Genomic DNA, 11,383 nt, shown 5'->3' on the forward strand with positions numbered 1-11,383 from the left:
ATATTTCTGAGTGGTAATAAGTCATTAAAAATAAGCATCTATGCTCATTTTTTTAGTAAAGTTAATCACAGATATTTTTTCTTCTATTTATTTCTGAGTAGTTTTTTATATAGTTTTTTTTCTTTTTTGCTATATTTATATTTTTCTATTTATTTCTGTGTGGTAATAAGTCATTAAAAATAAGCATCTATGCTCATTTTTTAGTAAAGTTAATCACAACTATTTTTCTTCTATTTATTTCTGAGTAGTTTTTTATATAGTTTTTTTTTTCTTTTCTGCTTTATTTGTTTTTTTCTATTTATTTCTGAGTGGTAATAAGTCATTAAAAATAAGCATCTATGCTTATTTTTTAGTAAAGTTAATCACAACTATTTTTTCTTCTATTTATTTCTGAGTAGTTTTATATTTTTTTTTTCTTTTCTGCTATATTTGTTTTTTTCTATTTATTTCTGAGTGGTAATAAGTCATTAAAAATAAGCATCTATGCTCATTTTTTTAGTAAAGTTAATCACAACTATTTTTTCTTCTATTTATTTCTAAGTAGTTTTTTATATAGTTTTTTCTTTTCTGCTGTATTTTTTTTCTATTTATTTCTGTGTGGTAATAAGTCATTAAAAATAAGCATCTATGCTCATTTTTTTAGTAAAATTAATCATAACTATTTTTTTCTTCTATTTATTTCTGAGTAGTTTTTTATATAGCTTTTTTTCTTTTCGGCTATATTTAATTTTTTCCATTTATTTCTGAGTGGTAATAAGTCATTAAAAATAAAAAAGAGGCGCAATGCTCGTTAATTCGCTTCAAACCTTTTGGAATAGTGTAAACTGCACTGCACAAGCTCCGTGCAGTCTACCCTATTCCTCAAGGCTTGAAGCGAACCAACGTGCAGGTGAGCATTGAGCCTTTTCTTCATCGTCTCTACACTCAGGGCTTATAAACAGCTGCAAGTGCCTCTCGCTTGGCGAGGTGGGACTAAAAAAACAGTTGCAGAAAGAATCAACTAAAAAACAGCTGCAGGAAATAAATAAGTAATTAGACAGGTCCATTGGTCCCGGTTCATGGCACAAACCGGGACCAATGCCCCCTTTAGTCCCGGTTGGTGGCTCCAACCGGGACCAATGCCCCTCTTTAGTCCCGGGTGGTGGCACCAACCGGGACCAAAGGTCTTTGTTTCCCGTCCTTTGGGCTACTGAAAAGAGGCCTTTGGTCTCGGTTGGTGCCACCAACCGGGACTAAAGGGGGCATTGGTCCCGGTTTGTGCCACGAACCGGGACCAAAGCCTTTGCTATATAAATAGCACTTAGGAAAATTTTTAAACCGCATCCCCACTTCGATCTCTCCTCCTCCTCTCCCGACGCCGCGCGCTGTCCCCTGCCGCCACCTCGCCGTCGCTGCCCCGCCCCGACGCCGTCGCCGCCCCGCCCCGCCCCGTCGCCGTCGCCGCACCGCCCCGCCCTGCCGCCCCGACATCGCCGCCCTGGCCCGCGCCACCCCGACGCCGTCGCCGCCCCGTGCAGCACCTCGCCGTCACCGTCGCCGTCATCGTCACCGTGAGCAACCTTTTATGATTTTTGTTAGATTTTTTTAGATTTTTTTGTAGTTCATAGATTTTTTTGTTAGATTAGATGTGTAGTAATTTAGATATGTAGTTCATAGTATGTTAATTTAGATTGTGTAATTAATTTGTTCATGTTGTGTTAGATTTTTTTCTGTTAATAATTTTGTTTTGGTGATATTATTGTTGAATATGCATGTTTGGTGATATTATTGTTAATAGATTTTTTTGGTGATATTTAGATTGTGTAATTAATTTTGTTCATAGAATTTTAATGATTTTTTTCATAGTATTTAGAAAAAGGAAAAAAAATAAGAAGAGAAAGTGTTTAATATAATTAGTTAGAAAAATACTAGTTTATTTTTAGTAAGTACTATTTTATTTTATTTATAGTAAGTGCTTCATATATAGTTGAACTAGCTAGTTGATTTAATAAACTAATTTATTTTACTATATATAGAAGTAGTTTGTAGTAAGTGCTACTTTATTTATTTATAGTAAGTGCTACTTTATTTATTTATAGTAAGTGGTACTTTGTTTTTAGTAAGTACTACTTTATTTATTTATAGTAAGTGCTTAGTAGTTGAACTAGATAGTTGATTTAATTAATAAAACTACTTTATTTAACTATATATAGAAGTAGTTCCCGCATCGACGTTGGCGATGCCTATCCCGCATCCTCGTCGTCATCGACTCGGCGGTGGAGGCCTGCTTGATCAGGGCCATGTTCGGGACTGGGCTCCGCCGGGCTTGTATTAGGAGGTGCTACCTTCCGGGGGACGTAGGTTGGTGAGGAGGCAGCCCGTTGTTGACCCGATCCTTGTTTGGTGGCGGTCACGTGGGCCAGTGACGGTGCTGAGGCTTCCGGACACCGTGGAGGTGGTACGTCACCGTGTCAGCGAGGAGGACGAGCACGTCCGTCGCTACATGGTTGCATTGGAGGGCAGGTTCGACAATACCTGGCAGGTTCTTTAGGAGTCTCACTGAAGCTATGATCCTGTGATGGTTCCTTATCTTTGGGTGTCCACCACCCGCGACGATACCCGTCGGGCGCTACGGTTCTAGTTGTATTAGTGATGCTATATTAGTGATAATATTCGACGATGTACGAACACCAAGAGATGATGTACTTTTGCTTATAATTATTGAATGCATGCTAATTTGAATACTACTTTATTTTATGATTTGATTTTGCTTATTTTATGATTTGGTTTTGCTTATTGAATGCTAATATTGGATAAGTTCTCCTTCATTCCCGTGTGCTAGACAATTTGGTGTAATAATGCACTCGGAAATGAAAGGAGGAGCTACGTACATAACCGATAGTCAACCCGTGATTAATAATAATGATCTAGTTTAATATTTGAATTATGAACATAGGCCGGAAATGTCGTACTCGGACGACAAAAACCGCCCGGGGGAGTGCGACTGGTGCCACAACGACCGAGGTATGTGCGACAGGTTCATTGAGCTCGACGAAGATCGGCGCTTCAGCATTAAGCTCGAGGAAACCTTCGATGTTCATACGGTACGCAACGACGATAATAGTTTTTTTCATAATTAAGCACGACTTCAACTATTTTAACATGTATTTTTCATCTTTTCCAATTCTACTAGCTTATCCCATGCTTTGCAAGACGCTATGTCTTGGAGAGGATGGGTTTTGAAGACCATGAAAGTATGGAAACCAAAAAAATTATCCTAAGTACCCATCATGGTGTGGATTTTCAAGTAAAGCTGTACAATGCTCAGAATGTAACCCATTTTGGTTGCAAAAATTGGGAAGCACTTTGCAAGATGTATGGTTTTGATGAGGGTATGCTTGTCACCATGGATCTTGGTGATGCTACAATCGAGCAAGAGAGACCTTCGACTTGCGTCCTTGTGGATACACCTCCAATTCTCCCTCCATGTGAGCTTAACATAGTTATTAAGTAATTTATATTGTTTATTTCAAAATAGTTGACAACTTATTTCCATTGACAACTTATTTTCATTCTTCAAAGAATGTGCGGAAGATGGTAGACAGAACCTACTACACCGAAGGCTCCGAATTAACTTATCAGGAGAAAAATCATCTGGTCGCATTTTGTACTGATCTTGAGAATTACAATATCTACAATCAAACTCCTCAATATTATGGTCAATACGTGCCACTAGTGCACGTGTTGAACTACGGTAACTACCATGGAGATACCATGGTAAGATTTTTTACTATGTAGAATAAAAAGACATCCGTGCATCTTTTTGCACACTTCTAAAACTAGTACATCATTGCTAACTACGAAGTTATTACTATGTTTTTCAATAGATAATCCTGAATGATTGTGTGCCTCATCTGATGTATACGCACGGTACCCTTCATGTTTTGAACATACAACCAGGTCTTTCTACGAATCTCAACTGTCCATACCGGGTTTCTAAAAGAAGTGGAGACATGACAATCAAAGAATGGAAAAAATGTATGGACAGTCGTAAGGAGCTTCTTGGAAGCAAAAAGCAGCGAAGGGCAAGAATTGGAGACAGGATGATCGCCATTCTTCATAATGGAGAGTCAGGGTCTATATTGTTTTATGCTATTTTACCTTAAGGGTGTTTAGGTCCTACTTGATACTGATGATCATGTGCTAAGAAAAATTATGTAGGGTTGGGTTCGATGACTATGAGGATGATGACTGTATGACTTATTATTAATAACGAGTAGAAGTTGTATGATGATGCATGATTAGTAGGACTTGTTATTATATATGATGATGTACGATGCGAGCATGCATGAGTTATTATATCAACGGGTGAAATGAACATATATAGCAGCAGCGTTGGTAAACCAAGGATGAAAATATAAGAAAGGACACTTCTCTCTATTAGCTAGCTAATAACAACCTAAAAATAACCCCCAAAACCCCTAAAGCAGCCACTTTGCTAAAAAACATGGACTTTTGATCCCGGTTGGTGCCATCAACCGGGGCCAAAAGGCCCCCTGACTGGACTCGGCGCACAGGCCACGTGGAGGCACATTGGTCCCAGTTCGTGTTTAAACCGAGACTAATGGGTGGAGGTATTAGTAACGACCCATTAGTCCCGGTTCAAGACCCTTACAAACCGGGACTATTAGGTGTTTTTCTACTAGTGGTGGCAGCTCACGTAGATTAGTTTGCATAGCAGTGCCTGCGGGCACAGTTGCCATGCACGGTCGCACGTTGTACCATGACAGAGACGCATGTGCCCGACATGGGATTGACTCGGTCAGCATGTTCCTATGCGAAAACGCACAACACGCACAGCCCATGATTCCATAAACTGCTCTATGTATATTTTTTTAGCCACGCCATGCGTACAAATTCACTTTTTGCCATGATGGGTGTACATTTGCAGGGAACAAAACAATGCGAATTAACTGAGACTAATATTTTCTTTAAAAAACTGAGATCGTTATTCACCAAAAAAAAAAACCGAGAGTCCTAAGAAAAAGATCGTCTGGCAGTTGAACATATGATAATAGCTGAAAAAATATAACAGCCAAAACACAGAGGACCTTCAGAATTTTCCAGTAGACAGGTTAAGACAATCATAGGTTTGCAAAATCCAGAATGGATACTAGCGGCCTGACATCCATACATACCCGCATTGTTCTTTCAAGCGACAAACATCTCAGTCTGAAGTTCCATTTCCAACATAAAAACAAATAAAATCGTTCATTGAATTCGGGTTTGGGTGGGTTGGTGCAGGTTTTCCTTATGTGGTATCGTCAGATTAAACAACAAGGCACAGGCGAAGGAATCAAAAAGATTGATAGCGAAATCAGGCGGGAAGCCCAGTCAAAAAAAAAATCAGGCACGAAATACCCGCTAAACACATTCTTTTGGTTGAAAAGCATGAGAACAAGAAACATAAATTGCAAGAATCGACAGTTTTTAATCCTGATTCCGCTTCCTCCAAAAAAAAAATACAGGCCATCCATGCGAATCGTCGGACGCCCAGCTACCAGGGAGAAGAGGATGAATGGTCGCACGGGAACTGAGCACTGTGTGGAAGTTAACATATCTGCATCGCCACATGGGCCCATCAAAACAAAAATAATATCCCCACCAGCCCTTTCCACCACCAACTACATGTTCGATTTTCAAAATAGCACACCTGGTACATGCATGCAGTACGATGTGTACCCGAGGCCCACGTACAATCATAGCACCGCATCCCATGGCACAACTGTATTGCAATTTAATAGCCAGTGTATACATACGAGAAAAACAAGGCATCACGCATCGTGATGCTATACTACACGGCAGAGATTCCGGCCACCAGGTAGCTCGGCCACCAAAATGCCTCTCTCGCGCTACTTTACTTTCTAAGTTACTTCTACTATGACTAGCTTGAAAGAAAACAACGGTTATCCGTTTCGTATCTAAACCGGCCAGTTCAGCTGCTACCAGGTGGGGGACGCCTGGACCCGTTGCGAGTAGAGAGCCTTTTTTTCCCTTTTTTCTTTTAGGATCCAGTTGAGAGCCACATACCTAGGCGGGCCTCCTCTTCCTCCTCTGCCCGCCGATTAGCCTGCGACGGCGCTGTGCTGCGTCGAGGCGACGGGTCAAACTCGCCGTCGAACCTCGCCCCCCGTGCCTGCGACCGCACCCTAGCCTTCGCCCCTTATCCGGCCTACGGCGTTCCCCTTCCCTCTCGGCGCGAAGGGAGAGAGGGTTCACAGTCCTCGGCCGCTCGCTCCTCGCCTGTACCCATCGCGCGTGGAGCCGGTGAGGGTCTCGTGGACGGGCACGACGTGGGAGGAGGACTTGGGATCCGCCAGCATCCAGTAACGGAGGAGGACGGGAGAAATCCTCTTGCTCTCCCAGTTCGGTTGTTCCCCGCGATTGCCGGCGACCGGCGCCTTCAGCTGTCCGCGAGTTGAGGTGAGCTGTCTGTGATGATACTAGATGATTTCCCCCGATTTGGTGATGCCGCATTAGACCTCTTTGTTTGCTGATTTCACTCCGATATCGCACTGCCCGCCACCTGTTTGAAGGAATGCTCGAGATGGCTGCCGTTAGTGACAAAGACCCTTTTGGAGACCTCCCTGACGAGCTCCTATGGCGAGTGCTATCCTTCCTGCCGGCGGACGATGCCCTGCAGACCTGCGTGCTCGACACCCGGTGGCGCGACCTCTGGAGGCACGCGACCAGCCTGCTATTCGTCTTCGATGGGCCAACGTTCCCACGATACAAGCGTTTCGAACAGTTGGTGAAGCTGGTCATCCATCTCCGCGGGAACTCGGCTCTCATCAGGTGCGAGATTGATGCATATCCCCATGATGAGCCGGAGGATACATTCACAAACACCAGGCTGTTGATTGACTACGCTCTGGCATGCAAAGCTGAGGAGCTCGTGGTAAGAGCTGCGGTGTTCGATGTGCCTCTCAGTCTCATCTCTCGACATCTCAGGACCATACACCTTGAACGGGTGAACCTTTACTGCTCTGACCTGAAGTTCTCAGGCTGCCCAGTCTTAGAGGATCTAACAATTCAATTCTGCAATATTCATGCACGCAAGATGTCATCCAAATCACTAAAGCGCCTATTCATCATCGATTGTTGTTCTTTACCTGACATCGTGCGCCTTCGGATTTGTGCCGCGAGTCTCATCTCACTGCAGCTAGAGGATTTTGAAGGCTTGACACCTTTTCTTGAAAACATGCCATTGTTAGAAACTGCCCATGTTAATCTTGACGATGGATGTCATGATCACTGTCGCAGTAATCGGGGGGTTTGTGATAATATTTTCTGTGGTTGTCATACTTATCCTGTCAAGGAGGGGGTGCTTCTCAATAGTTTGTCCAATGCTGCTAAGTTGGACTTGATAGCTTTACCTAAAATGGTATGCTTACCCTTACTCCCGTTTCTACTCTTGTATTATTTGTCACCCAAAGTTTATCTTCTAGTATATATATCCATCGTAGAACTGCAGATAAAAAGTTGTTTATTTTCATTGTCACATTTTTGTCCTCTATCTTCATCTAATGCATCTCAAATCAACGGCTAATAACATAGTGTCTTGGTTGGATAAAATATGATATTTTAGGTTGTTATAGCACAAATTATTTGATCTTCTAGAGTTTATATTTATTCTTTGCGATTTGTCCAGTTTCTGTACAGATGGGATTTGAAATGGTGCCCCGTCTTTGGCGAATTAAAGACTCTGTTACTCAATGAGTGGTTTACGGCTGTTGACCTTGTTTGCATTCTCCGACACTCTCCAGTTCTTGAGATACTCACTCTTCAGCTTGATAACACCGAGGTATATGATGTATAGATAACAATGTTACTGTTTTATTTAACGTGTTATGATGGATGCTGAATTTGTCTTACTAAACGCTCTTATCTAATAGAACATTGTAGGAGCAACAGGAGCCCAAGAAACAATAACACAATCATTTGTGTGTGAACACCTAAAGTTCGTTTACATTGAATGTGAAAAGGTTGATGAGGGAGTTGGTTTAATCTTGAATATCTTAAGTTCATGCGGCATACTTCATGAGCAAATTAGCATCAAGGAGGATCCACATTCAGACTCAGATTGTAAGTTACACTTCCTACGAATGTCTTGTATAATAATTAGGATGGAGAGACAAAGGATAGCCCCCGAGTCGCTCCCGCGGGCGACTCCGGGCGGCTACCCTAGCGCCGCCGTCCCAGCTCCTCGCCTCGGCCTCTCCTCCCTCACCGCCGCCAGCGGCGTCACCGGCCAAAGGCCGCGTGGCGCAGGCAGCGGCGGGGCGTCTCCTCCCACGCGCAGGTGGCCGGCGTCGCGGGGCGCCCCCTCCTGCCCGTCGGCATCGGGCGGCGGCTCTCCTCTGCTCCGGCTCCCTCCCCCTCCCCGGTGTCGTGGTGGCCCGCTGGAATGCCTCCCTCTCCTCCCTCCCCCCTCCTGCGTCGGCTTGTGGGGATCCGAGGAGGCGGGTTGCTCTGGCAGCGGATCTGGGTGGCTCTGCCCAGATCTGGTTGGTGTTGGTGGTTGGTGGCGGCGGGGGCGGCTGGCGGCCCTGTTAAGGTGGTGGTGGTGCTGCTGGCGACTGTGCTTCTCCGGTGGGGTGGTGGGGCTTCCGGTGGTGTTGGCCAGGGCGTGGAGGTGCATGCTCTGTGGTGGTGGCTGGCGCTCCGGCGTGTGGCATTGGTGGTGCGTGCCCGGCTGCTCCGACGCTTGGAGCTCACCAGGCGACGCGGGTGGGCAGCGACCGGGCGTGGTCGTTGCTCCGGCCGTGTGGCGGCGCGGGGAGGTCCGGTGTGGTGGTGACCTCCCGGTGTCGTGGCTGCTTCATTGTGTCTCGACGGCTCTGACTGCGGCGACGGCCGGCTTCTCTGACGTCGGCTCGTCCGCATGCGGACCGTCTTGACCTTCGCCCCATCTCCTCGTCGTCCGGGCACTACTTTCATTGAAGGGCTGACCCTCTCCCAACCGCGGTCCATCGCTCATCTCGCGCCCGGTGCGGCAGGACCGAGCTCGTCTCGCGCACGGTGCAGCAGGACTGACCTCGTCCCCCTCAAGGTGCTGCAGGATGGGCCGAGGGATGCCAGGTCTGGCCGGCCTATTGGGTCTCGACGATGGGGGTCGCCCAAGGGTGCGAAAGGTGGGACCTTTCCACTTGTCTCTTTGGTTGGGGTAGCGGCTGGTCTTGAGTGAGGTGGTGCCAAGGTCTTGGATGCCGGGGCGGCGGCCCTGGTGGTGGTAGCGCGGTGCTCTTGGGCAGAGCCCGTGGCTTTGTGTGCTGCCCGCTCACCATGGCCGTGTGGGTGGCGTGGTAGCGGGGGTGTGACATTTGGTGGCGGTGAGTGTTGGCCGAGTTGAAAACCTGTTCTATCTTCGGACGGACCAGCGGCGGCGAAGATCGTTCCCTTCTTGAAGGCGTCGTCGCGGCTCTCATTGCCCATCATGCAGCTCCAGGGAAAACTCTGATCCTTGGATCGGGCGGTGGCGGCGCTCCGGTGTCGTACCCCTCCTGAAGGCGCCGCCTTGGAGCTCATGGATCGTCATATGTAGCTTCATCTCTTTGTGGTGGTAGTGCTAGGGATGGTGTTGCTGCGCTCAGCGCCTTTGTATCCTGCCTTGGGTGTGTGCATGTATTGCGGTGGCGTGTGTTTGTACTGGGTGTTTGTTGATCGGTACTTTATATATAAAGCGGGGCGAAAGCCTTTTTCGGTAATTAGGATGTATGGCACCACCCCCAAATCCATCGAGATTTTTTATCCATTATCCTTTAGTATAAATTGGATTTGCATGCTGATGGAGTTTTATATTTTGACAGTTCATTATCCTATAATTTCTTATGACACCACAATAGTTGGCACAAATTTCTGATGTGTCTAGATCTGTACCAGCCATGCAAAATCTTTTTATTGTTCTCTACAGTAAAATAAATTATCTAGTCCTTTTGCTGTTTGGTGGTGATGAAAATAGTAGCTGTTCTCATCTTGAAATTCAGTTTAGGTCTCTCATATTTCATTTGGTAGAATACATATCACTAAGAATGATAGTGGGTAGAATATACAATATAGTGCTCTGCATCCATCCAGCAAAGACTGCCTTTGCCTTTTTGTATTTACTGTTATCCTCCAAGCCTGTTGTCAGTTTGATTAACATTGACTGGTAGCCAAATTGCATGCGTTCCACACTTGTTTCAAGCCTCAAGCAGTCTCAATGCCTCTCGAAATGGTCATATTTGTGTTGGTGTTGCCCTTGCAAGGCTAATAAACTCTTCTGTTTGGAGCTACATAAATTTGGTTGGGTTGCAGTATAGTTTCTCTACATCAAAGTGATATCCAGGATATTTGCGTCTATATTTGTGACTTGTCTTGGTTGTGCAGATTCATCCACTGATAGCGACTCCACTGATAGTGACTAAGATGAGTGGTCGGTCATGATGTTCGCCTGAAGACTTCTGTTTCTCCGAAGAATCTGCAATGGTGGCCATGTGTTGGCCGTTAGCCTTTGACCGTGACGTTCTGTTTTTGCTTCCCATCTTTGGTCTCTGCTGGAAATCTGTCCTTGTGGTTTGGTTGGTGCAACTTAACAAGACATTTTGCACTTTGTCAGGAATCTGCCAGGAATCTAAATGATGGTTGGAACGTGGCTATGTTTCTGTAATCTGCTGGTAATCAAAATGGTGCTTACATACATATTTTGTAGATCATCAATATGTTACTAGTATTCTTATGTCCCTGTGCGTCATCAGTATACACGGGAACTGTACATGCTTCAGAAATCATGGGTGTCCATGTGCGCTTATAATCCTGGGTGAGGTAGCGAAGTAAGTTTCCTCTTGATATGTTGAAGATTGTGGGAACATCACTATCATTTCAATCTGAAGAAACGGTCGCGTTGCTGCTTGAGTGTCACCTCAGAAGAAGTTGAAGTTCAAATTATCATTCCGTTTCAATGTTTCATCCTGGTCTTGAAGCCGGGAATGTGGTTCTGTACCTCTTGTATCTGCCTAGTCTGAAACTTGCTGTCTTTCTTCTGATTCTGGTCATCTTGTGCTGAGTATGATGGTTTGCAACTTGTAAGTCTCTGATTTGATATCTACAGATATACGTACTCCATAAGAGTGAATGGGGTCATTGGATGCCACGAGTGATGAGTTGAGTCGACAGTTGCGGCAGTAGATTCCTTCTTTGTTCTTAATTTTTCTTATGATTTTTGTTTTCCTGCTCCGCTGTAACACCTGCCAATGTTCAAAGGAATGCGCGGTATGGTTGCGAAAGTTGTCGGTCATCGCTTCGGCCTCCTCTCCAACAACATCCTATGGCGTGTGTTGCCATTTTCATCGGGGTCGTTGGATGA

At 45.1% G+C, this 11,383-nt stretch overlaps 1 protein-coding gene across 4 annotated transcripts; it reads left to right on the forward strand.

Annotated features, from left to right (window-relative positions):
* Nucleotides 1-6,005: 6,005 nt before the first annotated feature.
* LOC123139313 (putative FBD-associated F-box protein At5g38570) lies at nt 6,006-11,170 on the forward strand. Of its 4 annotated transcripts, none has more exons than XR_006469523.1 (5): nt 6,009-7,423; nt 7,691-7,843; nt 7,935-8,124; nt 10,408-10,694; nt 10,776-11,066. XR_006469523.1 is itself a non-coding variant. In XM_044559119.1 (5 exons), exons 2-5 carry the CDS (start codon nt 6,578-6,580, stop codon nt 10,443-10,445), a joined length of 1,227 nt encoding a protein of 408 aa, XP_044415054.1. In that variant the 5' UTR covers nt 6,010-6,462; nt 6,576-6,577; the 3' UTR covers nt 10,446-11,066. The 4 variants fall into 4 exon arrangements, 3 of the variants coding, with proteins under 3 accessions (XP_044415055.1, XP_044415053.1, XP_044415054.1); XM_044559119.1 differs by having other exon boundaries at nt 6,010-6,462; nt 6,576-7,423; nt 10,408-11,066; XM_044559118.1 differs by having other exon boundaries at nt 10,408-11,066.
* The last annotated feature ends 213 nt before the right edge of the window (nt 11,171-11,383 follow it).

This window comes from Triticum aestivum, chromosome 6B (genome assembly GCF_018294505.1).
Source record: "Triticum aestivum cultivar Chinese Spring chromosome 6B, IWGSC CS RefSeq v2.1, whole genome shotgun sequence".
Taxonomy (NCBI): domain Eukaryota; kingdom Viridiplantae; phylum Streptophyta; class Magnoliopsida; order Poales; family Poaceae; genus Triticum; species Triticum aestivum.

Excerpts from the sequence above, each read along its gene's own strand:
- LOC123139313 (XM_044559118.1), top strand. The coding sequence starts at position 6,578 with ATGCTCGAGATGGCTGCCGTTAGTGACAAAGACCCTTTTGGAGACCTC. Across the intron at positions 7,424-7,690 it reads TGATAGCTTTACCTAAAATG|TTTCTGTACAGATGGGATTT; the intron begins GTATGCTTACCC and ends CGATTTGTCCAG. Across the intron at positions 8,125-10,407 it reads TCCACATTCAGACTCAGATT|ATTCATCCACTGATAGCGAC; the intron begins GTAAGTTACACT and ends TTGGTTGTGCAG.